The sequence below is a fragment of the Carcharhinus amblyrhynchos genome, chromosome 22 (assembly GCF_965287045.1).
Source record: "Carcharhinus amblyrhynchos chromosome 22, sCarAmb.v2.hapA, whole genome shotgun sequence".
Lineage (NCBI taxonomy): Eukaryota > Metazoa > Chordata > Chondrichthyes > Carcharhiniformes > Carcharhinidae > Carcharhinus > Carcharhinus amblyrhynchos.
The window spans coordinates 31,550,530-31,563,887 of NC_137345.1; the positions used below are offsets into that span (position 1 = coordinate 31,550,530).

At 43.0% G+C, this 13,358-nt stretch overlaps 1 protein-coding gene across 3 annotated transcripts in view; it reads right to left on the reverse strand.

Moving 5' to 3' along the window:
* lad1 (ladinin) overlaps window positions 1–13,358 on the reverse strand; it is a 139,655-nt gene that overhangs the window by 42,890 nt on the left and 83,407 nt on the right. For all 3 annotated transcript variants that reach the window (XM_080210094.1, XM_080210093.1, XM_080210095.1), the window contains 3 exons: window positions 6,174–6,295; window positions 4,937–5,147; window positions 731–856 (listed from right to left, as the gene is read on the reverse strand). In XM_080210094.1, coding sequence (XP_080066220.1) covers window positions 731–856; window positions 4,937–5,147; window positions 6,174–6,295 — 459 coding nt within the window. The remainder of the gene's footprint in view (window positions 1–730; window positions 857–4,936; window positions 5,148–6,173; window positions 6,296–13,358) is intronic.

The following is a 13,358-nucleotide window of genomic DNA, read 5'->3' on the forward strand; positions in this document are numbered from 1 at the left end:
AGCAGCAGATTTTTTGAAGGGTCAAACATGTCATTAAGATTGTCTTTTTATTGTAGTTATGGAAAAACAGGATGCATAAGGGGCTGATTCACAGAAAAAAAAACTAATTTTCCTGATTTCTGAGCCCCTCAAGCAGCCCATACATTGGGTGCTTACACTAGGGCAAATATATTCACCGTACAGTTGCTGGCTGTAGTTTGTCAGGGGATATTTGTCAGCAGTTAATCAATGGGATCATTAACTGTTTTTACTTGTACTCAATCTACAATACACTGAAACTCATTACTATGTAAATTAGCAAACTGGAGGCCCATGGCAATAAGAAACTATAGGTCTGTTTAACTCATCACAGTGATCGCTCACCACATTCAATTATAATGTTGTAAAGCCATAGAGAAGCCATTGTGAGACAAGTTCCACATAAAAATGTAGTACAAGAAATTTTGGGGGATAATTTAAAAGCATTTTGCATACTTCATTTCCTTGCCAAAACAGTGCCAACTTTTTTTAAAAAACTGCATCACTCTGTTGTTATATATCAATGTATCTGTTCCTAGATTATCATCGCTTATTGAAGTGGGGCACATCACTGTAATCTTGCAGCTTTGCTCTGTTTACATAACTAACTTTGCGCTTTAGTTTATGGTGTCTTGGAGAGATGCCAGTTTCGCTGTTGATGTTGGCAGCTACTAAACTGACCATATCACCACAATATCATCGTTCAACTTACTCTAAATGATGTAGCCCTTGGGGAGAAGCGGCGAAAGGATCCATCATTTGTACTGGGACCACCAGCATTACTTTCCTGTCTCTGGTTCTGTACCTCTGTGACTGTGGCAGACGTTCTTTTCACAACCTGAAATGAAAAGTTATCCCGTTGACATTGTATGTTTCTGTTCCCTGACTTTATTACCGAAAGGTTCCAGTTGGATAAAATCCCAAGAGGAGTGTTGTTCTGAACTGAAGGATAAACACAGTCACAGTTTCCTGGTCAACTGAACGATAACAATTGGGTCTGTCTTGTTTCTGTTCGGCTGGTTGCCATGTGGCCTGGTGGGTGATGCGGATAGAAGGAGATTATGGACGTGACCTTACCAGCCGTTCAAGCCACATTCCTACCGCAGCGAGGTCAAGAATTTGGCACCCAGCCTAATTTCAATTCACTGCAGCAGGATGGAAAAATCCTGCCAGAGAACAGCCGTAACTTTCCAGCCTACGTATTTCTGCAGAACTTAAAGGTTCTTAAAGAACTGAATGGGGTCCACAGAATAATAGCAAACAGGTCATGAATATCTCAGATGTGGAGGTGCCGGCGTTGGACTGGAGTAAATGCAGTAAGAAGTCTGACAACACCAGGTTTAAGTCTAACCAATTTATTTGATAGTAGATTCACAAGCTTTCAGGGTTTGCCCCTTCGTCAGGTGAATGGAGAGTTCTGGCCTCAGACAGAGACCAGAACTCTCCATTCACCTGACGAAGGGGCAAACCCTGAAAGCTTGTGAGTTTACTATCACATAAATTGGTTGGACTTAAACCTGGTGTTGTCAGACTTCTTACCATGAATATCTCTACCATACAGCAGGCCTGTTCCTTTATGCAAGTAAATATTTTGGAGTAAGAGGATAGAATTCCATCCTTCCAGTTCAGTGAGGGGACAGAGGTTTAACCAACATTGGCACAAACACTGACCTCCAGTCACAAAAGCCAAATGACTGGCAGAAGGCAGAGAGTGGGGATAAGGGGGTCTTTCTCAGGGTGGCAGCCGATGACTTGTGGTATGCCTCAGAGGCCAGTGCTGCGACCACAACTTTTCACAATATACATTAACGATTTGGAGGAAGGAACTCAAGACACTGTTGCCAAGTTTGCAGCTGATACAAAGATATGGAGAGGGACAGGTAGTACTGAGGAAGCAGGGGCAGCTGCAGAAGGACTTGGATAGGTTAGGAGAGTGGGCAAAGAAGTGGCAGATGGAATACAATGTGGAAAAGTGTGAGGTTATGCACTTTGGAAGGAGGAATGGAGGCATAGAGTATTTTTCTAAATGGGAAAATGCTTAGGAAATCAGGAACACAAAGGGACTTGGAAGTCATTGTTCAAGATTCTCTTAAGGTTAACGTGCAGGATCAGTCAGCAGTTAGGAAGGCAAATGCAACGTTAGCATTCATGTTGAGAGAGCTAGAATACAAGAGCAGGGATGTACGTCTGAGGCTGTATAAGGCTCTGGTCAGACTCCATTTGGAGTATTATGAGCAATTTTGGGCCCCATATCTAAGGGAGGATGTGCTGGCCTTGGGAAGTCCAAAGGAGGTTCATAAGAATGATCCCTGGAATGAAAAGCTTGCCATATGGGGAACGGTTGAGGACTCTGATTTTGTCGTCATTGGAGTTTAGAAGGATGGGGGGGGATCTTATTGAAACTTACAGTATAGGTGAGGCCTCGATAGAGTGGACATGGAGAGGATGTTTCCACTTGTAGGAAAGACTAGAACCAAGAGGGCACAACCTCAGGCTAAGGGGGCGATCCTTTAAAACAGAGATGAAGAGGAATTTCTTCAGCCAGAGAGAGAATCTGTGGAACTCTTTGCCGAAGAAGGCTGTGGAGGCCAAATCATTGAGTGTCTTTAAGACAGAGATAGATAGGTTCTTAATTAATAAGGGGATCAGGAGTTATGGGAAAAAGGCAGGAGAATGGGGATGAGAAAAAAAATCAGCCATGATTGAATGACAGAGCAGACTCAATGGGCTGGGTGGTCTAATTCTGTTCCTATGTCTTATGGTCTTATAATCATATCTGTGAGAAAGAACTTGAATTTATATTACATTTTACTGCATCTCTTAGAAATGGCTCAAAAGGTATTACAAACAGCTAATTATCTTTGAAATGTTATTTTGTGGGCAAAAATGGGGTGGCACGACAGCGCAGTGGTGGGTGGTATGGTAGCACAGTGGTTAGCACTGCTGCTTCAGAGCTCCAGGGACCTGGGTTCAATTCCCGGCTTGGGTCACTGTCTGTGTGGAGTTTGCACATCCTCCTCGTTTCCTCCGGGTGCTTCAGTTTCCTTCCACAGTCCAAAGATGTGCGGGTTAGGTTGATTGGTCATGCTAAAATTGCCCCTTAGTGTCCTGAGATGCTTAGGTTAGAGGGATTAGTGGGTAAATATGTAGGGATGGGAGGGTAGGGCCTGGATAGAATTGTGGTCGGTGCAGACTCGATGGGCCAAATGGCCTCTTTCTGCACTGTAGGGTTTCTATGATTCTATGATATTATATTCTGCTGTGTGCCACAAACTCAATCAGCCCAATGGCCAGGCAGACTACTTCTATTGGTGTCAATTGAGAATGAAATATCCACCAGGAAATTGGAAGAAGAGATTATGGGGTTATTAATGTCCATTTGTACCATTATCACAAGCTCTTGGGACTTTACTTAATTATATAATCAGAATTATTGACAGGAGCAGGCAAGATACTATGGCAACCAGGATAATGTTTAGTTTCTGGAACTAAACAGTGACATATAACTTTGAAAGTTTGGAAGCTGTGAGGGGAATCGTGACACCAAGAGGACAGGGACAGGTTGGTGGAACGGGTAGGCAACTGACAAATGAAATTGAATATAAGATGCTGAAAAGTACCTTATATTCATTTTAGTGGGAAGAACAAGGAGAGGCACTGCCTCAGCAAAGCAGCCAGCATAGTCAAGGATCCCACGCACCCTGGACATACTCTTCTTCCGTCAGGAAAGAGATACAGAAGTCAGATCACGTGCCAACTGACTCAAAAATAGCTTCTTCCCTGCTGCCATCAGACATTTGAATGGACCTATCTTGCATTAAGTTCATCTTTGTCTATGTCCTACCCTGATTGTAACACTATTTTCTGTGTATCCTGCACTCTCTCTTTTCCTTCTCTATGTACGGGACGCTTTATCTGTATAGCGTGCAAGAAACAATACTTTTCACAGTATACTAATACATGTGACAATAATAAATCAAATCAAAATTAAATCAATTGTACCCCATTTAAAGAGTACAATTCTAAAGAAGGTGCAAGAGCAAATATGTGCATCAATTATTAAATGTAGCAGGGCAGGTTGAGAAAGAAGTTAATAAAGCTTTATAAACAGGGACATAATTTTTTTAAAAATATTCCTTTCTTAGAGTTACAAAGCCAACGTACCTTGTGGACAGAGCTATCCTTTCAGCCATCTCTTTGCTAACTCCAAAATACAATTCAATTTGCAATGACAAGGGAATTAGGACAAATATGTGTACAACATTAGTTCAGCCTCAACTGGGGTATTGATCAGAATTTTCCCATCCCGCTTATCACAGGAATCATAGCCAGTGGGGGCAAATGATGCAAATGTCTGTTGACCTTGAATTATGGCCTTGGGGGCAAGTGTGATTGGAAAATTCAGCCCATTGTGACTAGTTCTGGGCACGAACCTTGAGGATGTGAAAGCATTAGAAAAGGTGCAGAAAAGATTCAGGAGAATGGCCCCAAGATGAGCAACGTAGATAGATTGGAGAAGTTGGGCTGTTCCCTTTGGAGAAGAAGAGATTAGCAGAAAGCTGATCGGGATATTCAGAAGTCATAAGGAGTCTGGACAGGACAGAAAGGGAGAGACTATTGCCACTGGCAGAAGGATCGAGAACCAGAAGACACCAGCATAAGTCAACTTGCAAAAGAAGCGATGGTGATATGAAGGAAAACTATTTTTACACAATGAATGGTTAGGACCTGGAATACAATGCCTGAGAGTGTGGTGAAGGCAGAATCAAGGCCTTTAGTGGAGAATTGGATAATTATCTGAAGAGAAAATATAGGGTTATATGGGAAAGGCAGAGCAGTGGGACTAGGTGAGTTGCTGTTGCTATAATCATTTTATAATTTTATTATTCTATATCAGCTTTCAAATCTATTGCCTTACCTGCATTCCTGTTTTGCTGCTCTCTCTCTGAAAGGGCTCCTGTCCTGTTTTCTCATGCTCTCCTCTTTCACTTTCTTTGGACTCTGTTCTTGTCCAAAATTTGGAACAATCGTTTGCAACTGTTGTGCTGCTTTTTGCTTCCGGTTGGCAATCCAAACTCAGCTGTGTTTTCAGCCTTGTTGGGCTTTTTACCTCTTTTGGCTTCTCTAAGCTGTGTGTAGGCAAGTAATACAAATCAAGATTAGTACATGGCATTCATCAAACACCACAGGGCCGTTGCAAAGTTATGAAATCTCAGGAATTCCCAATCCTGCGCTGTTGCCAACCACTGATGCTGGTGATGAGTTACAACCATTCTTAAAATGACCACAAGGTGGAGAACTACACTGCAGAGTGAAAGAAACCCTTTGCATATGAAAGTGGGTAGTTTTGTGGGATTGCGATCCCAGAGCACTGATAAAAATGCTAGACCTTAAAAACAGAGTATAACTTGTTCAGGGCATTGAATATGCAACAAACAAATGGACAATGGTCCCTTCAGAGGGTTTGAATTTAAGCTACAGGATTAGTTTGCCTTTCTAATGAGAAAGAGCTTAGTGTTCAGAACCCAATATTTATGGTCTTAGAGTTCAAATTGTGGTCTAATTGTCCAGTCTGATCTGACAACAACTTAAGCTTTTTAGTGGAAGTGTGTAGACAATTAAAGGTTCTTTGGCATCCGTAGTTCTTTAATGTGCCAAATTACTGTTAGAATCACAGAATCTACAGTGTAGAAGGAAATAATTCAGCCCAACAAGTTTACACTGAAAACAATCCCACCAAAATCCTATCCACACCTACCCTGTTAATGGCCTGACACTATTGGGCCATTAGCATTGTCGATCAACCTAACCTGCACATCGTTGGAGTGTGGGAGCACCCAAAGGAAACCCACACAGACACAGAAAGAATGTGCAAACTCCACATAGACTGTCACCTGAAGCCAGAATTGAATCCTGATCACTGGACCTACAAAACAGCAGAGCTATCCACTGTGCCACCGTGCTGCCTTTAAAAACTATTAAAATTAAATCAATTAGAATATTGAATTGTGAAAGAAATGGATGAGACAGATCTTCTTTGGAAGGTAAGGATGATCTGTACTTTGTAGCAGATACAATACTGAGATATCATCACATACTTAAATAATAATACAATTCACATAATAAAACACTCCATAAATAAACAGCATCTTTACCTTATAAAAGCCCGTGTAGTATGTATGGGACTAAGTGGTGATTGAAGAGGAGATTGACTGGAAGCATTTTCTTTATCAGGATGATTCTGCGTACTGGATACATTGTTGTTGGTCTTCTTTTCCTGTTCAGAAGTAAGAAAATCATCCATGTAAAGGAATTCTAGTTACCTGTTAAAAACTTGTGCTGTATGTCACAGAATCATAGGATAGCCTATAAAGAGTATAGAAACACAGCGGGACCTGGGGGTGCAAGTGCACAAGTCTTTGAAGGTGGCAGTACAAGTGGAGAAGGTTGTGAAGAAAGCCTATGGTATGTTAGCCTTTATAGGAAGGGTTATAGAGTATAAGAGCTGGAGTCTAATGTTGCAGTTGTATAGAACGTTGGTTAGGCCGCATTTAGAGTACTGCGTCCAGTTCTGATCGCCTTACTACCAGAAGGACGTGGAGACTCTGGAGAGAGTGCAGAGGAGGTTTACCAGGATGTTGCCTGGTCTGGAAGGACTGGGTTATAAGGAAAGATTGAACAAATTGGGGCTGTTTTCCCTTGAAAGATGGCGACTGAGGGGGGATCTAATAGAGGTATATAAGATTATGAAGGGTATAGATAGAGTAAACAGAGGTAAGCTATTTCCTATGTTAGAGGCACACAGTGTGAGGGGCCACGGGCTTAGGGTGATGGGGGAGAGGTATAACACGGATGTTAGAGAGAGGTTTTCCACACAGAGGGTAGTGGGGGTATGGAATGCTCTGCCAAGTAAGGTGGTGGAGGCAGGCACGCTGGAGTTGTTTAAGAGTAACTTAGACAGGCACATGAGTGGGTCGGAGATGGGAGGATATAGGAGATTGTTTTAAATAAGGTTCATTAGCATTGGGACGTCCCTGGTAATGTAAAAGGATGTGGTATGATACTAATGTTTTTCTCTTTTAATTCACAGGTTTTAAGTCAGTCCACCTTGTTGTCCAACGAGGGGCATACACGCGATGGGTCGTACTAGGGCTGCTCTTGAATGTTCAAGAGTAGCCGAGTGCTTCATGTCGTTAGTGTGTGCTTCAACTGGACCAGATGCTGGGCAACACGACATCTCAGTGACTATCACTGTTTGCTGTGCAGACACATGGATTTGGGCCAGCGTCTGTGGGAGTTTGCGCATTCTCCCCGTGCTTGCGTGGGTTTTCTCCAGGTGCTCCGGTTTCCTCCCACACCCCAAAGATGTGCTATTAGGCTGATTGGAGGTAATAAATTGTACCTAAATTAGTTTCCCTCAATGTGGAATGCCATAAGCAATAGATAAGGGTCATGGGTGGAGGGGGGACTGGTAATGTTAAAATGGCAGCACGGGCTCGTTGGGCCGAAGGGCCAGTTTCCCGGGCTGTTTTTGTTCTTTGTTCTTTTTTACCCCATACCCCTGTACATTGTTTGTATTCAAATAATCATCAAATGCCCTCTTGAACATATCGATTGAAGCTGCCTTCATCACTTCCAGGCACTGCATTCCAGACCTGAACCACTTGTGTGAAGAAATTTTTTCTCAAGTCATGTTTGCTTCTTTTACAAATCACCTTAATCTGTGCCCTCTCATCTTGATCCTTTTACGGGAAGGAACAGTTTCTCCCTATCTACTCTATCAAGCCCCCCCATGATTTTGAGCATCTCTATCAAATTTCCTCTAAGCCTTCTTTTCTCCAAGGAGAACACTTCTAACCTCTCTAATCTATCCTCATAACTGAAGTTTCTTATCCCTGGTACCATTCTTGTGAACCTCTTCTGCACTGTCTCCAATGCACTCACATCTTTTCTATAGTGTGGCACCCAAAACTGTACACAATGTTCCAACTGAGGTCTAACTAATTTCTTGTATAGATTCAGCATAAACTCCTCGCTGTTGTACTCTCTGACCCATTAATAAAGCCCAGAATATTGTATGCTTTATTGACTGCTCTCTTGATCTGTCCTACCAGCTTCAATGATCTGCATGTATACACCTAGGTCCTTCTGTTCCTGCACCTCCTTAAGAATTTTACCCCTTAAGTTTTATTATCTCTCCAGGTTCTTACCAACAAAATGCATCACCTCATGCATCTCTGCATTGAACAGCATCTTTAACCTATCTGCCCAGTTCACCAATTTGCCATTTGAAGCTCTACACTGTCCTCTTCACAATTTACAGTACTTCCAAGTTTTACATAATCCGTAAACTTTGAACTTGTCGCTTGCACACCAAGATCTATATCATTAATATATATCAGGTAAAGTAAGGGTCATAAACAAATGCAAAATATTGTCACAAGAATCTTTTGTACATCAATACACATTGAGAAAAGTTTCATTGAATAAAAATCATTATCTGGGGGTTGACTTTCCACGGCCAGCTCTCTAATGTCCAACTAAAATTCTCATCAAACTCCAGTGGAATGGCTCAGTGATAAGTCATACTGGGTCCTGGTTTCACTGTAACTCACACACAGCCCTAGGTTACAAGGCCTCTGCTCAAACAAGGCAATGAAGAGATGAGCACTCTTCACTCTGAGAACCTGCACTTCTCTGCCCTATGAGGGATGCTGAAGAGTGGATAGTTTGAACAGAATACTCATCCTGCTAAAACAACAATCAGCAGCATGAATTCTTCTTTTTGGAATCAAGGATAATTTGCTTCCCCCCTGGTTTCATGGGCTCTGAAATAGCTGCTAAGTTCAGTGTTCCATTAAAAGATTCTGGATTTGATTTGAGTTGATTTAATATTGACACCTGCATTAGAATACAAGTGTTGTTTCTTGCGCGCTGTATTGATGAAAGCATACCGTACATAGAAAAAGGAGAGGGTGCAGAATGTAGTGTCACAGTCATAGCTAGGATGTAAAGAAAGATCAAAAGTCTGATGGCAGCAGGGAAAAAGCTGTTCTTGAGTCTCAGACTTTTGTATATTTTTCCTGACGGAAGAAGGTGGAAGAGAGTGTGTCCAGTGTGCGTGGGGCCCTTGATTATACTGGCTACTTTTCCAAGGCAGTGGGAAGGGTAGACAGTGTCAATGGATGGGAGGCTGGTGTGCGAGATGGGCTGGACTGCATGCATACACTTTGTAACTTCTGGTCCTTGAAATGTTGGGTAGTTGGGCTGTTTAGAGGTTTGTGCACTCCCTACGATGCCACAACTTTGCCTCCACATATTCCCAATTAATTCTTTCAATATACTTGGTGTCCTCCTAAAAGAGCCTTCTCCATTTTGGTCAGTCATGGGCCAGGGCCATCCAAGAGTTGGTGGGGATGTTTGATCTCTTCTGAAAGTACTTCTGTTCATGGGAGCTCCACATTGAGAAATTAGGTGGGATTTTACGTCCTCGCTCAGGCATGACCAAAAATTCCTGCCCGAGGTCAAAGAAGATTTATGTTGTTGGACCCTCGCCCGCTCCAATTCTGTGGTGGGTGAGGTGGTAGAGTTTAGGCCATTGTTTTATGAGTTTAGTGTCAGGCATACAAATGCCATGTCCTGCCCAGTGGAACTGGTTTTGATTGATGCTGTACAGACCTGAACAACAGCACTTTGACAACACTGCAGCACACAATGGGTGACAAACTGCCTGTGCTAAGGTGTCATTTAAATTGGGGTATCATGATCCTTGCAGTTTACAGGGAATATGTTATATACTCTAACATCAGTCATTCAGAATATAGTGAAAACCTTTCAGTCCATTTTGATTTATATTTCAATTTGATCCGCATAAATTGGATCAGGATCTCTGCTCACAACAAAGGACACAGATTAAATTTACTCTAACGTCAACTATAAAACCTAATTTCCCATGGATATGTTCGCTGCTTTTGTCTTTTGAAGTTATTTATAAATCATTATCTTGCGAGTCATCTGGTTTCACTGGTTTTGCAGGAGCTGGAATGGGTAATTATTTGAAACCTGTGTGAGAGGGGAATTAATGATGAACTGGAGATCATTGTAGCTTTTGGTTGAGTTACTTAGCCACAAAATGTTCCTGGTACATGTATTTACACCAGTAGTAGGCATAAATGACTTGGAAGAGGGCGTATGTGGTGTGATCAGCAAGTTTGCAGATGACACAAAGATGGCAGGATTGGCGGATAGCGAGGAGGAGTGTCAGGTGACACAGCAGGATATAGATAGGCTGGTATATTGGGCAGATAAATGGCAGATGGAATTTAATCCTGATAAATGTGAGGTGATGCATTTTGGAAGGAATAATGCAGGGAGGAGTTACATGATAAAGGGTAGACCAATTAAGAGTATAGAAATGCAGAGGGACCTGGGAGTGCAAGTGCACAAGTCTCTGAAGGTGGCAACACAGGTGGAGAAGGTTGCGAAGAAAGCTTATGGAATGCTAGCCTTTATAGGAAGGGGTATAGAGTATAAGAGCTGGTGTCTAATGCTACAGTTGTACAGAACGTTGGTTAGACCGCATTTGGAGTACTGCATCAAGTTCTGGTCACCTTACTACCGGAAGGACGTGGAGACCCTGGAGAGAGTGCAGAGGAGGTTTACCAGGATGCTGCCTGGTATGGAAGGACTGGGTTATGAGGAAAGATTGGGTAAACTGGGGCTCTTTTCCTTAGAAAGACGGAGATTAAGGGGTGATCTGATAGAGGTGTATAAAATAATGAAGGGTATAGATAGAGTAAACAATGGCAGGCTTTTTCCTAGATTGGAGGCAAATATCACGAGAGGTCACAAGCTTAGGGTGAGGGGGGAGAAGTATAATTTGGTTGCTCGAGGGAGGTTTTTCACACAGAGGGTCGTGGGGGTATGGAATGCACTGCCAAGTAAGGTGGTGGAGGCAGGCATGCTGGACTTGTTTAAGGTTTACTTAGACAGGCACATGAGCGAAACAGGGATGGAGGGTTATAGGAGACGGTTTTAAATAACGGTCAGAGCCTCGTGACGATACGAAATCTAATGCTACATGTGTTGATGTTTTGTCTCTTTTACTCCACAGGTGTGTCGGTCCACCTTGTTGTCTAACGAGGTGCATGCACACGGTGGGTCGTGCGTGGGCTGTTCTTAGATGTTTTGAGAGTGGCCTAGTATTTCGCGTCGTTTGTGTATGCTTAAAACTGGACCAGCAGATGGGCACCACAACAGCCCAGTGACTATCACTGCTAGCTATGCAGATACATGGATTTGGGCCAGTGTCTGTGGGAATTTGCGCATTCTCCCTGTGGTTGAGTGGGTTTCCTCCGGGTGCTCCAGTTTCCTCCCACACCCCAAAGATGTGCTCTTAGGCTGATTGATGTAACAAATTGTCCCTAAATTATTTTCCCTGAATCTGGTTTCCAATAGGGGTACCTCTGCCCGTTGAAGTGGTGGAGGCTGCCTCGCTAAATATTTTTAAGACGCGGGTTGATGGGTTTTTGATAAGAGAGGGGATTAAGGGTTATGGGGAGAGGGCAGGAAGGTGGAACTGAGCCACGACAGATCAGCCATGATCTTATTGAATGGCGGGATAGGCTCGAAGGGCTAGATGGCCTACTCCTGCTCCTATTTCTTATGTTCTTATGTAAGCATAGACACGGGTCGAGGGAGGTGTAGGAAAAATGCATTGTTAATATGGCGGCGCGGGCTCATTGGGCCGAAGGGCCTGTTTCCCGTGCTGTGTTGTTCTTTGTTCTTTGTTGTTTGTTGTTCTTTGTTCAAACTGCAGCCTGGAGGCCAATATGGACCATCAGGTTCTGAGTGCAGCCCAGAAGGCGATTGCCAACATCCTGAGTTGCCACATTTTGCTGATTTCCAACCGCATAACTCTTCTCTTACTGGTATAACTAAATTTAAATGCATGTAAAGCAAGGGCAAGTGAAGTGAGGTGCAAGATGATGGCATACAACATTGACAGTGAGAGCTGTGCACTCCCTCTGAATCCAATCAAGTATAATGATTTTTTTTTCGTTTTTAACCACTTGAAGTTGATGGCAGCTTCATTAATATATGAATTGCTAAGAATTTTCTATGACTTGTTATGAAATATTTGGGATTTGCGTCATCTATTTAATCTCATTCAAGGATAAACAAACCCAATTTCAATCTTGTGACCCACTGTGATGAAGGAGGGCCACTTGTATGGCCCACTCAATAGCCTGGGTTGCTCATTACTGATCTACACTCATTGGTCAGAATTCTGTAGCCCATTCATGTCCTGCCACTGCTGCCTGCAAGGACGGAGAATTTGGCACTCAGCCAAATCTCCATTCACAGCAGTGGGACAGGAGAATCTCGGCTGTAAACGAGGTCAGAGAATCTGGCCTATTGTTACTATTTTGTAGGAAATAAATACGGAAATAAGTATATTAAAGTTTTTAAAAGTTTACTTATTAGTATCACGAGTAGGCTACGTTAACACTGCAGTGGAGTTACTGTGAAAATCCTCTAGTCGCAACACTCCAGCGCCTGTTTGGGTACACTGAGGGTGAATTTAGCACGGTCAATGCACCTTACCAGCATGTCTTTCAGATTTTGGGAGAAAACCAGAGCACCCAGAGGAAACCCACGCAGACACAGGTAGAATGTGCAGACTCATGCACAGTGACCTAAGCCGGAAATCAAACCAAAGTCCATGTCACTGTGAGGTAGCAGTGTTAACCATTGTGCCACCATGCCACCCCTATAATTTATAGTTTTGATCTCAATTTCAACATGTAGTGATCAGACTAACTGCCCAGTCTGAGATTCTTTTGAATGTTTGTAACAGCCAGTGCCAGAAATTATCATTCTATTACTGTTGTTAAGAATATATTAAAAAAATCAAATGTTGGTTTTCTGGAAAACATAGAAAACACTAGAGATGGGATTCTCTGGCCGCGTTTGCCCCAAACCTGGAGAATTCTGCCCGAATTCAATGGACCTTTGTGTGGTCCACCCACCCTCCCCCTCCCCAACAACCACCCCCCCCTGCCCAACCACCCACCCCCACACCACCTCCCCTCCCCCCCCCCCCCCCCCCAAGCACTACGATTCCCGTGGCAGTGGAATGGGAGAACTCCCCCCCTCGAAATTGGACATGTATTTGAAAAATACATGTAGGGCTATGGGTAAAGAGCAGACAAGTGGGGCTAATTAGACAGGACTTTCCATGGGTATGATGGGGTTAATAGCTCCTGTCCCTGCTGTATAGTTTTATGAAATACATAGCATGTCAATCAACATGGAAAGAGAAAGATCAGGTTAACTTT